The following is a 24149-nucleotide window of genomic DNA, read 5'->3' on the forward strand; positions in this document are numbered from 1 at the left end:
GAAGAGTTGTTTTCAAAGTTATCGCTAATTTTCCCACATTTCCTTGTGAAGAGGCCAGAAGCTACACTGAACACTCTCTGCACGTATGTGCTGGAGGGAAGGGTGGTATTATAACGTATGAACACATTGCGTAGCAGCTCTTAATTGTGCAAACATGCTGGCTGTTGGGTTTGCGTGCCCAGATGCATGTATCAACAGACGGCACGCTACTAATGAGCAGCTGTGCTAGCGTGCAGGGTTTATTTTTTAATGTTTTTTACAGCCCGCTAACAACCCTTTGCATCTGTGTTCACATGAGCTTGGTTGATTGTGGTACATTGTGGGCATGCACAGAACACAATGTTTTGCCACCATGTTCTGCTGTACAAGTTGAACGCCCGCACAGTAATGAGAACTTTGGTTTCACAAGTTAGAATGAACTGTTGTGTCAAACCCACAGCTTCACCCTTTCGTTACCATGCCACTATGCAAAGATCACCAGTGACTACAGATTCGAACTGCAGTTTCAGGGGTAGTGCCCGCCCCCCGAACTTACTGCACCATCTAGGGAGGCGTTTATGTGTAGTTTGTATTGTTTCCACAAAGCGGCAATTTTAAAACAACCATGAAGTTGAGGTTCTTGCGCGGTGTGCATGTAGCAAGCACGGCGTCAGCTGTGGGGCTGGTGCGCACTCAAAAAATCACGCTTCATGCAATTCTGCTGCATCTGCAGCCGAAATTTTTGATGCATTAAGCAGAAGTAGTTGTGGCGATGAAATTGCCGTCAGATTTGGATTCCAATGATGAAATTGCACAATTCAGAACAGGACGTCATCTTCCGCTTCATAATTCAGTTCCATCTTCCGCTTCTTAATTGTTTGTTCATTCCTGAAGCTGGTTCACGCATCGGAGTAATGTAATGAATGATATTTCTGATTTCTGCACTGTCTAAACATTGTATGGGAAAGATATACTTCCACAATCCTAAAGAAGAATAAAGTTCCAGTCCAGTAGAAAACGGGCATCGACCTAGGATTGATGCTCTATAGCAGCCTGAGGCAGCTTGTGAAATCTCTGTGCATCTTCAGAATGGTTCTAAATTTTTCGAAACATCTTTCACAATAAATTCTTGTAACACCGGAACATTCTGTAGCTTTTTCAAGTGCATTATAAGCTTTTTTTTTTCATTTTCATGTGAGTAAAACATTATTATGGGGACATACTTTCTGTATTTCGGCAATTTTTTCGACTAGGCACCTCAAAAGGACTTTTTGTTAAAACTTCACATATAATGTTGAAAAGTACAGCCTTTGTCAAAAGTTTGGAGGCCAGGGGGTTTTCTCTTGAGCCACACTGTGTCGTTCTTAATGGATCTCTAGCGCTCCAAATTTCCTGGACGTGAGAAGATTTCTGGTACTGCCTCCTGCAATAGGTAGGACTTCCATGAATGCTCCCAGAGTCCCAATATAAAGCTTGGAAGTGAACAGCCTGGGCTCTAAACGTTTGACAAAGACTGTACATTGATCAAGCTATAGTTTCAAACATTTTAATATTTTTTTTCTACAAGAGATATTCTGACGTCAATACAATTTCATTCTTATTTGCAGTTTTGTTCGGTGTTCGGAGATTTATTTCTCAATATTCACACAAAGTATTTGCACTGAAATAAGTCTTCAGCAAGCACATTCTATTCCCATCATTTTCATGCATGTTGCATTGTTTTCATCTTCCCTATCTTGCAGCAAAAAATTCTCTCCTACCTATCAAGACCGTCATTTTTTCCATGGTAACAAATGAGTCAATAACATATTTTTACAAACAGACAGTGAGGCAATAACTGAGACATCCATGATGCATGAGGCTCACACGAAGTTCACTTACAGTGGCGAAATTTGAAGGTGCAGGCTTCTTTCCCAAGCCATGCACCTAGGAAAGCTGAGCACCAGGCCAGGCCATACCTCGTACCCATTTGAAAAACCCGGTGGATATCTGGATCAATGGAGTGCCGAAGCGGTGGTCTAGTGGCCAAAGCAACCACTTTGCATTCAGGAATTGCTGGCTTCAATCTACGGTGCCACCGGGTACCCACCAGTATTGTAGCCCTCAGAACACAACAAGGGAATTTGGAAAAAACGTCTGACTTAAGCGCTTGCTTTGCAGATTTTTAAAAACAAACAGAATGTATTGATAACATGGAACGGACAATTCACGCCTTGCAGTCAAAACTGGTCTATATGGAAGATTACAATAGATGTTCCACTTTAGTCATTTTTGGTGTAAGCGAAGAACTAGATGAGACAGAATCTGATCTAAAACAGAAGATTCCAACTGAAATTTTTCAGAAACACTTGATGTCCATTGTACTTCTGTCGGTAGAATTCATCGTTTAGGAAAGAACACTCTCAACAGGCCTGTGATCATAATTTTCCAGGATTACAATGAAAATTAAAAAGTCCTTAATAACGCTCACAAGCTCAAAAGTAAAAATGTATCTATTCAGAATAACTACTCGAAGGAAACCCTCAAGAAACGAAAACTATTATGGAATAGTGCTAAAACTGAGAGAGACAACAAAATGAAGGTGACCTTAATCAATGATGAGTTGCTCGTTGCTGGCCAAACGTTTTTGTGGGATGATACCACTAGCGCAAAGGTGAAACTGCCATCATGGAGCACACGAAAGAGTGAATGATGTAGTGCACAGAGCAAGAAGAAATTAAGACTTATAAACATAAATGCGCGGAGCATAATCAACAAAAGCGAACAGCTTGAGGTACTTCTTGGCTACAGTCCACATGCTGTCATCAATACTGAGATGTGGCTCCTCGATGAAATAGATAATAAAGACGTTTTTTCTACAACTTATCAAGTCTAGCGACTTGACAGATTATCAAGAGGTGATGGAGTGGCGGTTCTGGTTAAAAACAATATTCATGCGACTTTCACTCGCCAAATCGATGATCATGAAAGCATTTCCCTTAGCTATCTTATAGGGGCCGCTCCATCTTTCTATTCGCTGTTTACCGAGCTCCAGATTCCCCTCCTCAGTTTTTGCGCAATTTGTCAGAACGCATGTCTTCATTCAAACATAAAAACATATTTCTTGTTGGTGATTTTAACTTACCTGGCACTAATTGGGATTTAACCTCATCTAACTCATGACATTGCGCAAATGCTGAACAATTATCTGACATTATGCTGTGTCACAATTTCAAACAGGTAGTAGCACAAACTACACGTAATCATGGCTTGTCTGCCTCAATTCTTGACTTGATTTTTCGATCCATCAAGGATTGTCTGATCATGAGTTGGTGTATTTCACTTGCGATTTCGTCACTGATAAACATGCCGTACCGTCCAAAACCATGCTTGTAAAAGATTTCTCGCGTGCCAGGGATGAGAGTATTAGATTTTTTAGATCTGTGTCTCAGCGGCTTTGATGAAACTGACACATCTGAACTCTGGTCTAAGTTTAAAGACACGTGCACATATTGTATCAACCAATTTATTCCAACAAGAGCCAAAAAAACTGGCAAATCTAGTCCCTGGATTACACGAGAAATCTTGCATCTCAAAAGAAAACTTAAACGCTTAAGGAGAGCACGTGTCCCTCGCAGCATCATTCAAATGAAGCAGGCTTCTTTCACCAAAGCTGTTGCGGCTGCTAAGTCACATTACTTTCAAAACATTTTGCCGAATTTCATTCGTAACGCTCCTCAGAAATTTTGGAATTTTTTAAGCAAACAAAAAAAAACCCTGCCTGCTATGATGCATGAGGGCACATTGCTCACCAACAAAAAAGATATTACAGACAAGTTCAATTCATATTTTCACAGTGTGTTTTTCCAACCTACAAATAATTTTACAACTCGTGATTCTTGTTCTCAGCCTGTGCACGATCACAACCTGGTATTTTTGCAATGCTATTGAACCTTAAAACAAAAGCAACTCCTGAGCCTGACAAAATACCTAATTCATTTTTACATTGTTATGCTGAGATGGTTTCGTACTTTTTTGCTATCATTTTTCATGCTTCTTTTTTGTCTTCAAGTCTACCACCTGATTGGAGGGTGGCCCGTGTCATTCCCAGACACAAAGCAGGTGATGCCGTAGTGTTTAATAATTACCGTCCCATATCGTTGACCTCTTCATGCTGCAGACTTCTTGAACATATCGTAGCCAATTACATTAAAACATTTCTTGATGACAACAACATATTATCGGCTTTCCAGCATGGTTTTCGCAAAGGCTTTTCTACGGTCACCCAACTCACATTCGTAATTCACAATTTCGCTCAGGTTCTTGACAGATGCGGCCAAATAGATGTCATAATTCTAGATTTTAAGAAAGTTTTTGGTTTAGTTCCGCACAGTAAACTTACCCATAAACTTGAAACTATCAGTCTTCCTTCTTTTATTGTTAACTGGGTTGCGTCTTATTTATCTAACCAATTTCAATATGTTAGTATTGATGGTCTGGTGTCCCACAAGACAGTGTCCTTGGTCCATTACTCTTTCTTATCTATAATAATGACATTACCAACATCATCACTCATACTCTTCAAGTTAGGTTGTTTGCCGACAATTGTGTTTTGTTTAATGAAGTTGAAGTTCCAGGTGACCAAATTTTACTTAGTCATAACCTGCATAATGTTAGTGAATGGTGCATTAAATGGAGGATGAAACTAAATGCTGACAAGACAGTATTTATGCGGGTCACTAATAAAAGATACAGTCATTCCTTTATATATAATCTTCCCACCCGGCACCTTTCAGAAGTCAAAGAATACAAGTACCTAGGAGTAACACTAACGAATACTCTTAGTTGGAGTAAACATATTGAAACCATATACTCTTCTTCATTTCGCAATCGGTTTTCTTAGGCACAAGTTAAAACAAGCTCCCCTTAACATTATGCAATTGGCATATTACACCATGATTAGACCAAAACTGTTTTGGATCCTCACACAGACTAAAATTAATGCCCTAGGAAGAATTCAGCACAAAGCTGTTCAGTTTATTTAAATATCGCACCACTGACTCACCATCTGCTCTATTGCTTCAACATAATATATAGTTCCTTGAAGCTCGGTGCAGAATACTGAGCTAACGATTTCTCTTTCTATTAAAAAATAACAAATTGTCAATGACTCCTGATTTGTATCCTCAACTGAAAACATCCAGGTCAACAAGAAACAGGCACACTGAATCGTTAAAGCCTTACTTTGCCAGAGCTAACATATTCAAATTTCTTTTTTCCCCGTACCATTACCGAGTGGAATCAGCTATCACCATCATCAGTATTTGATATTGATGCCTTAGAACAGGCATTGAATCTATTTGTTGATGTCTTGCCTCATACTTTTGTTTTGTGCTTATTGTGCCCCTCCTGCCAGAGCCCTTCACTGGGCCTGCAGTATGCTCTAAATAAATAAATGTAAAATAAATAATAGACACAATATTTCTCCCTGAATGGTGCTCAGCTCTCCTGGGGTGAAATACTTGGTAAGATGCTCTTAGGCAAACCCATACTCAGTGGCAAGATCTAATAATGTAAATTCTCTTTACGGAACACAGGCACAACCATGAGTAGCTCGTGCCTAATTAGTTTTAAAAGGTATTTTTGAATACAACCACTGATATTCACTCCACATATCCATGGGTACTAACTACATAAAAGGTAGATGCACCGTGGAAGCAGACTAAAATTTTTATTCCTTGAAACCTGATATCACAGGGCAAGTTAAGTCTGTCGGTAGACATATGCTTGTTTGGCAGACGGCCCTTTCAGTGCTCCTGATTTCTTAGTTGCATTGTTAGGTGCTTCTACAATAGAACGTAAACAAACTGAGTGTCGAACTCCTATCTAGATAGCCTCACATACTGGAAAAAAAATAAAATTGCAAGAAGAGCAAGTAAGAAATGACACATACACAATGCTATGTCTGTGTCTTGTATATGTCTCTTCGTCCTCATCTTAGCTGGACTGTTATTTTTTCCACAATAGAAAACCATCAGTCAACACACTTTCCCTTCTAATAATACAACACACTATTGCAGTAGTGCTGGTTTCAACAGAATCCTTGCTTAATGCTCTTTCTTGAGCTATACCCCCGCCTCCATACTCTGGAGGCTACCACACTGGCTGCAGTAGAGGCAAGTTGCAGCACTGTCTGACAGAACGAAGGGTCTCTACATAGAGGCCATGTGACATTTCTTAGAATGAGAACTGCCACAGAAGATGGCTGTGACCCGTTTGTGGTCTGGACATGATCGTGTGCGGTGCTTCTCCGCAGTCTGTTCGTTTTCACTGTCACAGAGGAAACACCTCTGCTAGCACCAGTCTTTGCCATCAGGCTGAAGCTTTTAGAGCTGTGTCGTTGGTTGCAACTTGCTTTTGGAAAAAAAAATCAACCACTACATCAATTACAAAAAAAGTAACTGATTACCTGGAAGATTACCATTTGAAAAAGTAATCCATTCATTACAAAACTACGAATATATGCAATCAAGTATAAGTAGCAAATTACTCGAAATGCATTACGTACAACTCTGCCCCTACACAAATACACCCAGCTCCATTCACCAGAAGACATGCAGCACCGGAACAAAAAAGGGTGGCAAACTCTCAGACAGCACTGGATCACCACTGCCGATATACGGTGGGCTACAAAGCTATGTAGTAGTAACAGCTGTGTAGCAGTGAGATGCTGTCTCAGATAAGGTTCATGCTAGGAGGGCCTCGCAACAGTGAGACAGGAGGAAGCGTTAGTTTGTAGCCCCCCCCCTTGCGTGAGAATGGATAACTTGCGAAATTCTGTAAGTCAGCTTCCTGAAAAAATTTTTCTCCAATTCGTAACCCTCATTCACAAACTGCGTTACTACCTCCTGCTCTGCAAGCAAAGAATTGTAGATGAGATAAACAAGCATTTCCCCATTTGACCGCCCCACTTCATCTCAAAATGATGTGATCACGAGCTGAAAGTTCTTGAAATTCCCTGTTGCATAGACGTCCTCTGCAATTAATTTTTTCTACGCACTTCCTCTCACTGGAATCAGCTTCCCAAAGATATTGTCCACTGTAATACGTGTGCCGAGTTTCAGTTCCTTTTATCATCCAATTTGTCGCAGAAACATATAATCTGTTTCACTTTTTCTCCTTATGCTGCATCGCGCTTTTATGGGATAGAGTACGAATTTCCTACTGCATTGTGAGTTTTTTTACTGTGGTGCCTGCAAGCCTGCTGTTTTGTGCTGCCTTTTTGCTCTTTTTTTTCTTTTTTACATGCTTTCCAGCTTGCTTTATTATTATTATTATTATTTATTAGTACCTCACAGGCCCCGAAGAGCATTGGATGAGGGGGGCAAATCGAAAAAGAGGTATATACAGATGGAAAAAAACCGTGATATCGGTACAAGAACGCGGTACAAGTCAAATACAAGAAAGGAACACGAAATTTATACAAAACAGAGTTAAAATAACATCAGACACGAAAATAGAGAAGAAAAAAAAGCGAAACACGAACATGAGAAAAAAAAAAGCAACCAGGGGCAACAGAAGTGGTAAATGGGAAAACAACGTTAAGAAAAAATGAAACTGTCGTACATTTCGAACATCACTATGGCAATAAATGTATACATAGATGTTTTTTAAACTCACCAGGATCAATGAAAGAGATTATGTTGTCAGGAAGATCATTCCAGAGTTTTATTGCTCTAGGTAATGCAGAGGAATTAAATGACAGGGTCTTCCCATATATCCGGTTGAAGCCGAGTTGATTGTGTAAGCGTTGTGAAGAGCGGAAAGGTGATGCCAGAGGTAACAACGAAGGACGGGTGTGAACATATTTATGGAACAAACACAGAAGTGAAATGGAGCGACGAATTTCAAGTATCTGTATGTCATTAAGGTTTTTAAGCTGGGATACACTTGCGAGGGGACTATAATTGCTAAAAATGTACCGGGCAGCACTGCTTTGAATGGACTCGAGCATATCTATGAGATATTTTTGATGGGGAGACCATATAGGTGAGATAAATTCCAGCTGTGGGCGAACAAATGTAAAATATGCAAGTTTTCGAGCGGAGCTAGGTGAGTTCCGAAGGTTCCGGCGTATGAAACCTCATGTCCTCGATGCCTTTTTGCAGACTGCAGAAATATGAGAAGACCATGAAAGATTTGGTGTGAACTGAATTCCAAGGTATTTGTACGACGTAACCCTAGATAGAGAGGTATTATTTATAGAGTATATGAAGTTAGAAATAACATGCTTGTGGCTAAAAGTCATTGATTTACATTTATTAGGGTTAAGAATCATTTGCCAGTTTTTACACCAATCAACAATAGTGTCAAGATCATTTTGAAGGGTCAGGTGGTCAGTCTCAGAAGCGATCTTACGGTAAACAACACAGTCGTCTGCGAAAAGGCGTAAGCGGGATGAAATGTTAGTGGGAAGGTCGTTAATGTAGATTAGAAAAAGTAAGGGTCCAAGTACGCTTCCCTGTGGTACGCCTGAGGTTACATCACATAGGGATGAGGAAGAGCCGTTGACAACTGTGAATTGCTGACGTAATGAGAGAAAGTTTTGAAGCCAAGATAATGTGAGGGAATCAAGGGAAAGGGTAGATAATTTTGTAAACAGCCGGCCATGTGCAACTCTGTCAAATGCTTTTGAAAAATCTAAAAAAATGCAATCTGTTTACTGGTTATCATCCATGTTGAAATGCAGGTCAGTAGTAAATTCAAATATCTGGCTATCACATGAGTAGCCTTTCCTAAAGCCATGTTGATTTGAAAAGAAGAAGTCATTTCGTTCCAGATGGTTGTAAATGTGAGAAGCGATAATATGCTCAAGTAATTTACAGCATATGCATGTTAACGAAATAGGTCGATAGTTATCAGGAGAGTTTTTGTTGCCCGTTTTGAAGACAGGGATGACTTTGGCTTTTTTCCAGTCAGTGGGCAGTTCTGCGGAGGATAGTGATTGCTGAAATATATGACACAAAATCTGGCTGGAAATTGAAATTACTAGCTCATCTTCAAGCATAAATTCCTGTACAATGTCCCCCATGTTATAATGCCCTTATGGTGTTGAAGGGACTTGAATAAAACAAAATAAAATAAAGAACAGGGAGTGCAACCAAGTCTGTGAACGAGAGTGTTTTGCTGGAAAAAAGTTTTGCAGTTAAGCTTACTTACAGAATTTTGCAAGTTGTCAACTGTGACCAATGACTGCTCTCACCGAATGTTTGAACTAAGCTGTAACCTTGTTTAGTCACTTTTTTACTTTGGGGACACAAGATCTACAGAGATAGACTTCAACCATTGAGGAAAAGCACAGAAACCATCACTGAAGCACCAAATCCTGATGATGTTGGCTACTTGAGATCCAAAAGTGGACTTCTCTCGTAGCGGCGAAAGTGTCTACTGAACATGTCTACACTACAAGCAACCTTGCATGCATTGTTACACAATAACAGCCACTTGAGTTGAATAGATAAACAGACAGCCTTCATCAAAAGCAAACAAGCCATCATGGAAAAAAAACTTGTGGCATATTATGACAACTTCTATTAATCTCAGATGGATTGCCATATGGTGTTGCTGCATTGCTTTCACATTGAGTAGGGGATGTTGAAATCCCACTCACATTTTTATCTCAAACACTTAAGCCAGCAGAACAAAACTACTTGCATCTTGGAAATGAGGTATAAGCCATAACTTCTGGCATCACACGATTCATGGACTACCTGCTGTGCTGCAGCTTTGTTGTAATCACGGGCCATAAGCTGCAGGTCGGCATCTTTGCTGGACGTAAGGCAACCCCAGCCCTCACTGCTTCACACACCCAGCACTGAGGACTCACACTTGGAACTTACACGTACACTAATGAGCTCTGACCAGGATGCCTGAATGGGAACACCGACTTTATCAGTAGGTTTCCACTTACATTGCTACACGCTGACCTGCCAGAGCCATCAGAGCTCGTGAACCCAACCCTGAGCTTGAAAGAGCTAACAGTGGCAGCTAAGCAACTGCAACAATACACTACCTGTGATCAAACCCTCTGCCAAGTGCTGTATTAGGCAGAGAAGGATGGCCACAAAGCATCCCCAGTAAGTTTTTACAAGCACACTGGCAAAAGATGTGACCAGCTGAGCATGAACAGGAATTTCTTGAACTAGAGAAGCTAAGCCATCGTGCTACCTCTTGCTCAGAACCACACCTTGAACCTGCTTATGAAAAGCATCAAGGGTGGTCAAAATTATTTCGGAGCCCTCCACTGCAGTCCCTCCTCTCTTCTTCCACCCCCTCCTTCCTCCTTTCGCTCATGGCACAGTTGTAGTGTCCACCGAGATATGCGACAGTTACTTCGGCATTTCCTTTTCTCAAAAACTAAAAATGGTAGCGAAGGTCTTTGGTATGCTGGCCTGGAATGGATGCTCAAACATATAACTATGCTCAACAAAGCGCACTGTGCCTAGAGGACTCTCCAAAGCCAGCAGTGACATCCAGAACCAGGGTCCCTGCCTGAGTCAAGTGAATGCTGGGAACTCATGAATGTGAACTACACTGGACATCTTGAAAAAAAACTGCTCTTCATACTTATAGACACAAAATCAAGGTGGTTTAAAGCTGCTTTCATGCCGGGCAGATCACTTGAGGGACATCATTGCAAGGTATTTGGCATCAAGCTACACAGTGACTGACAATAACATGCACCCTGTTAGCAAAACATTTCAAAAATTTGTGCTAGGAAATGACATTAAGCACGTGTGGACATCATGGACATCAAAGCTCAGTTAAACCAGCAGTTTGATCTGTGAATGATGGCCTCAAAAAAACAACAGGCAGAGAAATCGAGCTCCAGCTTGCTAGATGGCTGCTTGTGCTTCACCGAGCACCCTGTCCAAATGGAAGGCCTCATCTCAGCTGATGGTAGTACAGCCAATGAAAGCAGAACTGGACCTCTGCATGTCTACAAGGGGAAAAGAGGGTTCCTAACAAATTGCTGGGAGATTTTAAGCAGCACATCACAAAGAAGCAAAATAGACCCCAACCAAAGGGAGACAAGGTAGTTTCCAAGTTTGGTTTATGGGGGTTTAACGTCGCAAAGGGACTCGGGCTATGAGGGCGCCGTAGTGACGGGCGCCGGAAATTTCGACTACCTGGGGTTCTTTAACATGCACTGACATCGCACAGTACATGGGCCTCTAGAATGTTGCCGCCATCGAAATTTGACTGCCATGGCCGGGAGCAAACCCGCTTCTTTCGGTTCAGCAGCCGAGCGCCATAACCACAGAGCCACTGCGGCGGCCAACATCTAATATTGGTACAGCACTTAGGTGGTGGTTTGGCAAAGCTGAAGAAGCCAATGAAACTTCAATGACAATTTTTCAATGCCTCAAGAAAATGTCTGACACCACAATGATCAACTGAAGAGGAAATTGATTGCTGCAACAGCAAGTTCTATATCTCTCGTTGACCTTAAATGAAAGCCACATAGCCAGCACACCAATAACAGTGAAAGGTGCAGTGACACCGTCCAAGAGACATTTTCAACATGAACTGCTTCCATGCCTCTAGGGTACTGATAACTTTTTTTGGGGATTGCTACGTATTAACCAGAGCACCTCACTGGATGGCACAACCACCCCAGCATGTAACAGCCATATTCCTCGTAGTATAGGCACCATATATAAACCTTGATTTTGTTACATAAAAGTACCAGCATTAAAACTCATGAAAATAACCCCAATGAGAGACATTTACTGCATCTAATGCAAGCAATTGTGCTTTCTCCTTCACTTCATGGCTTGTAACTGGCTGAAAGCCTATATCTTGACGTTCCATGCTGATGCAGCTTTTTAATACAAGCCATCATGCCATGTTCCTAAAAAGTTTACAGCCTTCACACTTTTTACAACAGAGTACTACTTTGAAGCTGATGATTAGTAGTAACAAGAACAAGAGTTAGCTCTCAATATTTCTAAATAGAAGGATATTCATTTATTTAGTACATACTGTGTACCCTTGGGTACAAGCAGAGAGGTGTATATAAAAAAACAATAATGAACAAATCAAGAACAAGCAAGCACCAAATTACACAATTTTGTTATCACACTACGTAGTTAATATTTGGGCAATTGGAGTTCAAAATTTTTAATGCACGTGATGTTCATAAGCACGGTTGATGTAGTTCAAATTAGCAAGTTTGCCATATTCTACCTACTGTCAAGACTTGCCCTCCTTTGCCAACCATTATCTTTAGCTTCTTAAATCCATTATGAAGTGAAAGACATACTTTGAGACATTAGACAGCAGGACGATGATAGCCTCACTGGATGCCCAGCAGAAAAAAAACCCTACATTTTGAAGCAAGAGCGATGAGTATATAGGACAACTGTGGAACAGCTTTCCCTGTGTTCATGATCTGTTCAATTTAGCATTATGTCAACTGCTCCAAACGTGCACAAGCATATGCTGGAAAAGTAATAAAAACTCCTGAAGCTGCAAGATAGATACATGATGCCAATGATGAATGATATACGCTCCTTCACATACAAACATGCAAAGAAAGAAGAATGTACAAAAACTCACCTATAAGCCTCATAAAGCTCCTTTTTCTTCTGGAGGTTAGTGTCGTCATACTTAAGTACCCTGCTCTCAGGAACCCACTCATCCCAACTGCATCAAGAAATAAAAGAGAATAAATGCTGTAGTAGGATACAACTTAAAAAACAGCAGTTGATAACACATCCAGCGATTCTGGACAAAAGCATTTTTGAGCAGAAAACCTTTGATGAATGCAATTTTTACACAAATTGGAAGATTTCACTATAACAATCAATCTATCCGCCATCACCTGATGGAAGTCCTGAATTTTCTTTTTTCTATTAACGTTTTTGTTATCATCAAAAGCATTCCCCATTGTTTCTTATGGCAGGGATAACTGTTCAATGTGATCGATAGAAACAATTCTCCGATTTTCAAAATTTGTCTGAAAATAGTGGACACGCACTGGCCACAGTCCACCGCATCCTTTATTACAGAAAGAGCCCTCTGTGCTATCACCGTTAGATGCTTATGCTGGTAACCGGAAACCCACATGCAGATGTCATCAGTGCAAATCAACATTTGCAGTAGTGTACGGCCATTTGGCCATGTTAAGACTCTCCCTGTCAGCAGAGAAGCTCTGCTTTGAGCTGTTCCAAGCAGAAAGTTATCACTGCACGCACTTAGACCTAATAGGCAAGGAACATAGATTCATCAGGCATGCCACGCAAGGTTCCTGGGCATCCTCCTTGACTCACATCTGAAATGGAAGACAGCGGTGGATATCGTTTCCTCCTCGCTGCCAAGTCTAAACATACTGAAAGACTTGGCAGGTGTGACATAATACAAAATCTGTCGCAGCACGAACGAAACGGGGACAAGAGAGAACAAACACGACAGGATGAGCGCTCTCTCTTGTCCCCGTTTCGTTCGTGCTGCGACAGATTTTTGTATTATGCATCAACACCAACTAGCCCAAACTTCAGTACTTCTTCACAGGTGTGACATGGGGCATAGGTCCTTCAACAATGTTAAAGCTGCACTCAGCAACTGGAACCAGCATAATTCTTTACTCACTGACTTTTCTGTCATCACCAGACAACCAGTATAAGTGCCTTCAGATCACCCGCAGGAAAGGTCTGAAGACTGCGCTGGGGATACCACACCAGGCTTCTTCTAGCAAGGTCTTAGAAGAAGCCCATTGGCTTCCCTTGCATCTGCAGGCCTCCAAAGACTGCTTCTACAATTAGTTCACCTCGGAGAGATTTGAACAGGTCACGTCCTGCTCCGGCCACTATGAGCTAGGATGCAAAGCCAGTTTTTTGCAGCCCTTCACATCCTAAGCATGTGGGTTGGTCACCCACAGGACACGGGTGTCAGCAGAAGTTGCCACGGTTTTATGACGGCATTCACTGCCACCTCAACAACCCAGGCTTATGCACAAAATAACTGCTGCTTTTGGCGGAAATAAGACCCTTGGTTCCTGAACACCTGAACAGCAGCGTCTAGGGGACCACCTGCAAGTTTACACTGATGGCCCAGTGAGTAGGCATGCACAGTTTTGCTCAATCGCATTTTAAGGCGGAAGCCTTTATTGCCTCATCGTTGTAAGCAAGAGCTGTCGACAGAAATGTCACGCTTTTCAATTGGTCGAAATGGTTGTGACGTCACAGTGCACGAATTTCAAGCGGAGCCAATTGTACTTTGGCTAGTAACCATGCAACCACTTTAAGGGACCGTATAGTGATGCTCCAAGTAAGTGGGATTGAGTTTAGTTAACTGTTTAATTAACCAATTAGCCTAATTAAGCTTTCTAGTTACACCAGATAAATAAAGAAAACCGAGTGGGAAATTTGTCGAGTTGGGGGATCGAACCAGGGACTCCGGAGTGCGAGACGAGCACACTAAGCGCTCCGCCATGCCAGCTCGATGGTTAGGAATGAACAGAGGCACGTCCAGTGAATACAGTGTCTTCGTTCATTCCCATCTTCCTTCCCGTTACAGCAAGGTTCAGGTGTCCACCGAGATATGCGAAACAGATACATTTCCTTTTTTCAAAAACCAATTTACCGACGAGCAAGGCGTACAGCCGGGTAGGCGATGGTGTTCTGTGGACTCCCTGGCAGCATTGCAAGATGCTGTCGTGTTCCGCTCTTAGAGGCAAAGCTTAACATCTTAACCACACATCAGTGACACAAGCAGCAAACACCGCGCTTAAGGCTTTTGCCTCACTGCACATTACTTTAGGTCAACAAAGTGCTCCCCTGATTTTTTGTAGTACCTTGATATGCCTTGGGTTGGGTGCCTGCAAACAGCAGTGTCGTCCACTATGGCTAAATCGTTGCCCATTGCAAGATCACACAAATGTCTGTCTTTCTGCAAACCACAGACAGTTGCCATTCTGTCTCACTCCAAGTCTGCACTAGTGCACGTGCAACGAGGGTCTCCCATTGATAAATTGCCTCTGGTCTCTAATTGGGATGAGGAAGCTACAGTTTAAATGATTTACAGTTGTCTTCCACAGGCTACCATCTCACGTTGGCATTGCTAATAACACGGTGGTATAACTTCTAGCCCAAGAAGCTCGGTCTCATCAATTTTCAATTGCTGTCCCAAAGGACGAGAATTTCGCAAAGCAGCTCGCGGTGCAACACTTTTCTGCATTTTACCCACATCTGCATCTCCCTTGCATTACACGAGGCTTGCTTTGTGAAGGAGCTACTCTCTTGAATCGACTGCGCACGAATTCTGCCTATATGCATGTAAGGATGCAAAAGATTCACCACACCACTTTACCTGTGTGTGTGTACTGTGATGCTATGGGTGATGTGACCACATTTTGGTTTGGTTTATGGGGGTTTAATGTCCCAAAGTGACTCTGGCTATGAGGGACGCCGTAGTGAAGGACTCCAGATATTTCGACCGCCTGGGGTTCTTTAACGTGCACTGACATCGCACAGTACAGGGGCCTCTAGAATTTTGCCTCCATCGAAATTTGACCGCCGCACCCGGTATCGATGTGACCACATTTTATTTTAGCATTGCCACGTTTTTGTGCTGAGTGTGAGACATTCCTAGAAAACCTGAGGTGATTTAACGTTGCACTCCCAAACTGAGCAGCAATCAGTGTCACGAGCACTCTGGAAGTTTTTACAGGATGCTGGTATTGTGGAACAGCGTTAGAGAGACAATCATTTAAATCAGTGACTCAGACAGAGCAACTTCCAACATTCCACAGTAAGGCTAATCCCGCCTGTACTTTCAGACTACCCCTACCCACGCTGTCCTGTATTACACTGCCAACCAGTTACAGCAGTGATTAAAAACATGCCACAGACATCCAAATTCTTGTGCTCGTAATTTTGTCCCGTGATTAGCTTCTTGTTTAGGTAACAAGAAAATCTTTAACAATGGTCTACTTCTTGTCACAGAGGAATTCTGTTGGATGATCCTGAATTTGGGCACAGCTCCACTGCAGACTTTAGTTGTATCCGACCATAGAGACAATATTTCAAATCGCCACTCTACACATTAAAAGTTGGTTTGGTTTATGGGGTTTAACGTCCCAAAGCGACTGAGGCTATGAGAGACGCCGTAGTGAAGGGCTCCGGAAATTTCGACCACCTGGGGTTCTTTAACGTGCACTGACATCGCACAGTACACGGGCCTATAGAATTTCTCCTCCAAAGAAATTCCAGCCGCCGCGGCCGGGATCGAACCCGCGTCTTTCGGGTCAGCAGCCGAGCACCATAACCGCTGAGCCACCGCGGCGGCGCATTAAAAGTTGAGCCACACATGCCATTCCATATGATATGAATGGTGTACTAGCAATTATGGCACTATGTGTTAGGATAAAACCATTGTGACAGCAAAAGAACAAAAGCGGAAGCCATGTACGGGATGAGTCGACCAATTAAAGCCCTCAGAAGTTGTATCTTACCACTTGTTCGATCCTCTGTAGTGGACAAAGTACTCGGCTTTCTCGTCTCTAAAACGAACCTTGAGGCACTGGAAAAGAAAGTGGACGGATAGATGGGCGAGACTGCCGCACCATAAAATGCCCAGGAACTGAATGCACAAAAAAATTACAAGAATGCTCACCTTGGCTTCATACAGGAGCGGCCCGTCGAAACACAGGATCATGTCACCTAGAGAACAAGCAAGCCGCCATTAATTACGCTCAGTATCGCGGGCTCACCGTAGTGCAGGACTTCTGATTAATTTCAGCCACCTGGGTCTTCTTAACGTGGGCCGACATCGCGCAGCAGACAGGCGTATTTTGCATTTCGCCACCATCGAAATCCAGCCGTCGCGACTCGGATTTCCCGTGTCCTAGGGCTCCGCAGCCGATCGCCAAAGCCAGAAAGCCACCGCGGCGGGTTACTCTCGGCAGTAAAGCAGAACAATAAATTCATTCTGATCAAGATTATAACGCGTTTCGGGCGCATCACAGCTTTGTAAAAGCAGTTCGCAATTATATAAACTGACGCAATACTGTCGCCAATTATACGCTCGTTACGCACGCTAAACTGTAAGCTAGCATTACACGGCCCCTTATTTCACACCCTATGCCACCTAAGGACATTCACCACAATTCTGCACCAATTAGCACAAAGCCGAATCGATACAGCCATACAGAAATTAATAGTTCGCCGTCTTACCTTCCTGATACTGACTCGTCAGGTCCATGTTCGCCGGTAGAATCTACTCACGCCGTTTCGCACGCACTACGCACTGCGCATATGACCAGAGTAGAGGAGTCCTACGTTCTACCGTCTAACGTTTCCCAGGGGGCGCCACAAAAAGAAAGCTCGAGAGCGTCCTTTACTCGAAGCGTGCAAAACAAGTGTGCTGTGAAGCAATGGGGTTTGAGAAAATCTTTGGACGGAAAAATATTTTTTGAGAACCTGCAGACTTCCGAAAGTTGAGAAACCGTTGTACACGAAAAACAGTCTTGGTCAGAACCCGTTGCTGTGGCCATGGCAGCGACTGCGCGCAGTCTTTTTCGTTGTCTCGGAGTCATTATGAGTGGTCAGGGTGCGCGTCCTTGCTCCGCTAATGTCACCGCATCTGGAGTACGCAAATATGACGCGCTTTTCATCACTAGAGGGGGTGGTTTTGCCGTCTAAGTACTCTACACGTACACGAATGGTTATTGCGTTGAGCGCGCAGGCAGAAAAGCCAGAAAAGCAGTCGGTGGAGGCAGAACTCTCAGGAAGAACTGTTCTTTGGAGCAAGCGTAGAAGATCAGGACAGACAGTCACATGAGAGTAAAGGAATGCGGCTCTCGATCGGGTGCATGGTCGTACACGCTGAGAGCGAACAAGGGGGATATATCTGGAATGAAGTGTTGGAAATATGACGCGCTCGTAGCAGACGAAGGTACCGTAGACAGAAGCTGCTCTCGGAGCGGCAGTATATACGTTATACGTATAAACGCGTGTAAAGGCCGCACTTTTTTTTTTCCAGATTCGAGGGCCAATTTTCGGGGTGCGCATACACATGATGTGCGAAAGAATTCTTTTTTTAAGTAAAAATACACCAATGAGGGAATGAGTGGCATTTACTCTGCGTTCAATCGTCACTCGCGGAGTATTTCGACTCTGAGCTGGTGCTGTGCTCTGGAGCACGCTCATCCCACAAAAAGCCACGCAGCATGTTCGCTATCAACGCGTAGACGTTGTTCCGCACTTCCATCACATAAGAGAGCAGCTCTTCTTCCAGTTCGGGAAACTCGCACGGCTTGCCTCGGAAAGCGCGCTCTTTGCAGCTTGTGTTTCTCAATGCATCCTTCTGGTTGCACCATCATCGGACGCACTCCTCGGCCACGTCGAATTTCCTGCCTGCCGCATGCTTGCCGTGTTCGAGAGCTAACTCCCAGCTCTGTGGCTATTAAGGTGCTTGCCCATCGTGCTAAAACTGCAACGCTCGGCGGAAGCACGCGAAAGCCACAACTACGGCAACTACGGTGAACACGCTCACATGCCACGAAAGCAACAAACGGCTGCAGCTGGCGATACTGATGCCGATGTGACGAGCAAAAAATCGTGGAAAAGAAAAAACTTTGATGATGATGATGACTGCGACGTCGGGCGCCATCCATAGACGGCACTTAGAAGCTCCTTAGAAGAGAGAAAAATAGAACCAGCAGCAAACACACATCTGTGTAGCAGCTGAAAAAGTTGCAGAAAGCAAGAAGTGCAACCACGGGTTTGTACCAGTGCTGAATGCCTACTCAAGCTGGGCACAACTGAAAAAATTGTGTTATGAAAAGAGCACTGCATGCCATCCTTTACAGTGGCTCGTGAGGCAACAATTAAGGCGAGAAATTTCTAAAAAAATAAAGCTTCAGTGCAAGTGTAACCTGTTCCTCTTCATAACCACATTAGGATGCCTAGCGTCCTAATGTACTGAGGGAATGGTTGCAGACTTGAAGTCTGATTCAGCTAGCGGGTCAGGAGACTAGGTAGCTCCAAAAATTCCAAACTGTCTACAGATACCAAGAGAAGGATTCATAACCCCGAGGACCACATCCGCATGGGTTATGCAAAGGCTGACCAAGAGCACAAAGTCTTCAATTAGACTGCCTTTTGTAGGTCAGGAGCACAGGCAAAGATACCATTTTACTCAAGTGGAAAGCATCCACAGTTAATGTGGCACACCAAAGAACTGTCAGCATGCATAGGCACCATGCATGGTTTGTAGGGGACATTTTGAAGCCTTCACTCTACTGTACAATTTGCTCCTCTTTATCGCTCCCGGTCAGCTAGGTTTCTGCTAATGGCAGTGGCTTTGTTGGTACTTCAGGCACTTGTTAGGTCAGGGGGGGAGGCTCTAATGATCTGCACACCCTCCCTGAAATTGGCGTGGATTTATGCCCCTGTAGTATAGCCATTTGTATACACTGATACAATAAGTGCTAAGTGCTAAACTTGCTGCACTGTGTCAATGGCTCACAGGTGAGCACTTCCAGATACAGGATGTTCAAAACAAGCACTCCTGCCATAGTTAGGTTGGACTACACGTGCTTTGTTCATAACACGCAGAAAACTTTTACAATAAAGCTGAGTCATAAAAATAACAGCACTCACAGTTTTCCTGGTGCAACTTTTGAACCGACACCTCTCGTATACCCTAAACGGTCAAAGAGTACTTGGTTTTCAGTAATTATTACACTGGCATAAGTTAAAGACATCCTTGGTTAGTTTAAATCACTGCCAACAGAGCTGTTACAGTTTCACTACCCGAAATAACACATCCCAAATTTGTCAAACCCTGGGCTCACGTTACATACAACGACCTGTATACTATTCAGCTTTTCAAAATTTTTTATTAAGGAAGCAACGAAATTGATAATGCAGGACAGCAAACTCTGCACTACTGTCACTCTTCACAATAGGAGTCACATGCTGATCGCTGAAGACCGCGTCAGTCATAATAAGAAAAGAAAGGACAGAAGCGCACACCTTTCCGCTTTCGAGGCTTTTCTTCAGACGAAACTGACGAGTCATCCATGTCCATTTCTTCCTTTGGTTCAACTTTAGGCTGGTTCTTTAACACTTCCCTGAAAGAATCAACATAGCACTCTGGTGACTGCAAATTTTAACTCCCCACTGCCTCTCCGCAATGAAATGTTCGCACCCAAAGTGAGTGTTTAAAGAGATCAGACCAATACTGGCCAGTGCGAACCTAGCCCTGGCCATGTGCTGCTCTCCCCATAGAAGCAAAGGCATGAATACACACAAATACGCAAGGAACAAATCACAATGAGAATGTGAAAATCTTGCATATTTAAATTATAGATATTCATTGATAGAGAGGAAAAAATTAGTATATTGCGTGTTTTTCAACATGTTAAACTATTGTGCAAACACATTGTCCTCAACCTGGCAAAAAAATTTGAGGAAAGTACTACATATATAATGACAGATTTCTTTTAGGCAACTGGTAACTGACCAGTAATCACAAATTATGGACACTGTCAATCATGCAAACACAACCGATACAGAAACTTGCTTGTCTAGAATGCAATAAAAGACCAGTATGTTGGAAGACTGCTAGCCGACAGGAGCAGGTAGAAGCGATGACTTTGCTAAGGAAGTCAACCCTGCTTTTATCACAAAAAATGGTCTTGTTAGCTGTTATCAACTGCAAAATCACACAGTGATACTCCAGGAAATAAGTCAGAATTATTTCAGAGCAAGAAAGCAGAAAAAGAAAAATTTACACCCAGTCAGTTAGAAAAAATGAAGACTGATTAGTGTACTGGCTGTCTGAACCAGTTCCTAATTTTCTGTGCTTTTTCACAGTCGGTTGGTTGGTTGGTTTATGGGGTTTAACGTCCCAAAGTGACTCAGGCTATGAGAGACGCCGTAGTGGAGGGCTCCGGAAATTTCGACCACCTGGGGTTCTTTTAAGTGCACTGACATTAAAGAACCCCGGGTGGTCGAAATTTCCGGAGCCCTCCACTACGGCGTCTCTCATAGTCAGTAAGTTCATTTTGCGCTTGCTGGTCTGTGTCATTGGTGTGCAACATGGGGGTCTCTGTCCACTGAGAAAAGCACATGAAGCGACCTGCTAGGCACCCTTGACAGAAGCAGCCACCTGACACATCAACTCTACCGCCTGCGCAGGAAAAGAACATCAAGTGAGCCCTTGGGTGCTCTGTGTCGAGTCAGCGTTAACTGGTTTTGGTTTTATGGAGTTCAACACTCTAAAGTGACTCGGGCTTTGAGGGACACTGTGTTGGAGGGCTCCAGATATATTCAACCACCAGGGGTTCTTTAATGTGCACTGACACTGCATAGTACACAAGTCTCAAGTATTTCGCTTCCATCGAAATGCAGCTGCCGCAGATGGAATCGAACACATGCCTTTTGGACGAGCTGCTGAGCACTATAAACACTGAGCCACTGGAGCGGCTGCAGTCAGCCTTGACCCGAAAAGGCATCATCGGCTACACTCCATGCTGCCCTATAGAATGTTTGCGCAATTGCAGTTCATACAGAGGCTCATTTAATACAGAATCAGCCCAGAAATCCTATCGCTGATATAATAAAGAAAGTAGAGAAAGCTGATAAAAACAATGCATACATTAGTAAACATTTCTTTGGTGTGATCTAGCTTTCACTGTGTATAGAACTCACCTTTTCTGTCCTATAAAAAAAAACGCTGACCAGATTATTTCTATTCTTGTCAAAATAAAAAAATAATCATGCAACGGTTTCATAAAAACCAAATTTCTACCCAAATTGCAAACAAGAAAGCTATTCCAGACATCTGTGTCCAAAATTTTTAATAATACACAGCCCAAAAACAAAGGGTCTTAACAGAAGACAAAGCAATAAAAATTTTCTCTCTCTCATTGTCAAGAGTAGGAGTAAAAACAAAACTGCTTCTTCTACTAGCACAGAACTTTCTAGGACAGCACTAGCTGCATTCTATTAATGCATATCAAGCTGTTGGTAGCTAGTGCCACCTTGCATTAAACTAGGCATTTGTTCTGATTGGGACTTTTTTTTCCCTTTTTCTATTTTTTTAAATCCATTAGCTTGACTACTGCCATCCTGGCAGAATCTGCCCAGTAGTGCCAGATTCAGGCTGCAGAGTGGAATGTGAGGAGGAGGGTGGGGAACAGTGGAGAAGGAGAGTGGCCAATCATAATCAGTGGGAGGAGTCACATGAAGAGGAGGAGGCATAGCAGTTGACCAGAGATGCGGAGAGGATGTGTGGACACACACACTCTATAACACGGCGGTGGCTGCACCCGCTCCTTCAGTTCTCCTTCACACCTTGAAGCAATCGGACCTATAATGAGTGTTCTCCTCCTGTCTATGAAACTGTTTGGCTTTTGTACAGTGAATGATGCCAGTTTAAATTAGTACCAACAGGGAGGGGACCAGTGATGAATTCTGCCTTTTCAGTCATCAATGCAGAAGCCTGCTAAGCACGGCGGGCTGAGCTTCAGTGGCTTAGCAAAGAGCGGCAGCACCTTACTGAGGATCCCATCAATCAGCGCAACAGGGATGCTACTGTGGAGGCACAGTGTGGAGGCCAAGTATTGGAAGTGAGAAGTAAAGAGTGAAGACAGGCAGCGTCATCTAGCAGCTGAAGTTGAGTAAAGCAGATGAAAGCGCCAGCAGACTCTAATGCTAATGCATACACCGTGGCATGAACCGCACTGATAGTGGGAGATTTTTTTTTTTCATTTTAAGCTAATCTTTCTTCCTTCCTCTACTTCTACTGGTCTCAGTGTGGAATAACTAGAGACCCGACCGACCCGAGACCCGACCGACCCGAGACCCGACCTACCCAAGACCCGACCGACCCAGGCCCTGCCCACACATGAGGACACCGTCCCTCTGCCCCTGCCGTTCGGTGCGTCCAATGGCCTCGGCCGTCAGCTCCTGGCACCCTACGGCCCGGATGCTTCGTGGACCGGGACTCATTCTCTCATCTTTCTCATCGTGGCGGCCAGCACTGCACCATCTTCTACATACTGTTCAACCTCCCACTCAAGACCATTGCCATTTCGCCGTCTGTTCGTCACAGATCGGGACGATCGCTCGGAGGCCTCGGGTAGTGTGACAAAGACGAAGCTGGCAGTGGCGCGGGACGGAGCGCTCGCGCTAGGCCAGCAGCCATTAAATCATCTCTTGGTCATGGTTCACCACGCCTCATTCTTCGGCTGGCCGCCACGTAACAATATAGACACATCCCCAATCACAATTTTTCTCAAAATGGTACTTGACTAGATGGTGGCACCACCGCAGCATGAAATGTCCACATCCAGAATTGATGCGCACACTATGCTTTCCAAGGAGATGCTCATCAGCCATGGTCCATAGCAAACCGTTGGTCCCTAGTAATCTATGTACCATGAATTAATTTCCTGGTGTTTAGAAACAGAAAGCAGTTGGTGACAAGGATGTAACAGATGGGACTCATTGGAGTTTAGCCACCAGGTAAAGTGAAATATGATTCGCTCCAGTGCAAACAGGGTGATGCTTGGTAAGGCAGAAAAGTATAACAACAAAGAGCCCTGAGCATGGTGAACAGTTAAAATAGCCAGACACGTTCTTTGGCTTAGCAGCATGAGGGATGACGAAAAAGTAATGAATGGACAGTCTTGCCGACCTTTGGTACAAGCTCGTACACAGCATTCCGTAGTTTGCTAGCACCCATAAAAACAAAAAGCTAATGCCAACCCTTAACAGACACTTTAGTTCACCTCTGCCCAAAATTGCAGAAAGTTTTCACTTCAACAAAAGAGTACAGCTTGAGAACAAAGTCACTGAGGTGTACATCACTGAACTCTCACAAATGGCAGAACACTGCAACTCCCGAACAGCTTTCAACCGGATGCTGAGCAACCATCCCGTGTGTGTTATTCATTACTGAGTTGTACAGCAGCGATTGTCGATAGAAAAGCACCTCACTCCAGAGAACACTCTTGAGATCGTGAAAACAGAAGAGATGGCAGAACATAACATGAGTTAGCTGCAAAAGGACCATGCAGGCATGCCTACATCAGCCATTCAGGAGGGTACAGTAAACTATACTCAGCGCCCAAAGAAAAAGTACTTACAGGGGCCAAGTAGACATAAAGCGTAAGA

General features: G+C 43.4%; 1 protein-coding gene across 13 annotated transcripts in view; it reads right to left on the reverse strand.

The window, feature by feature from the left end:
* LOC149354677 (uncharacterized) overlaps nt 1–24149 on the reverse strand; it is a 211957-nt gene that overhangs the window by 87257 nt on the left and 100551 nt on the right. For all 13 annotated transcript variants that reach the window (XM_089583454.1, XM_089583455.1, XM_089583452.1 and 10 more), the window contains 4 exons: nt 20001–20098; nt 16636–16682; nt 16475–16542; nt 12580–12666 (listed from right to left, as the gene is read on the reverse strand). In XM_089583454.1, the coding sequence (XP_089439580.1) occupies nt 12580–12666; nt 16475–16542; nt 16636–16682; nt 20001–20098 (300 nt within the window). The remainder of the gene's footprint in view (nt 1–12579; nt 12667–16474; nt 16543–16635; nt 16683–20000; nt 20099–24149) is intronic.

The sequence above is a fragment of the Amblyomma mixtum genome, chromosome 3 (assembly GCF_055824585.1).
Source record: "Amblyomma mixtum isolate Tamu chromosome 3, ASM5582458v1, whole genome shotgun sequence".
Taxonomy (NCBI): Eukaryota; Metazoa; Arthropoda; class Arachnida; order Ixodida; family Ixodidae; genus Amblyomma; species Amblyomma mixtum.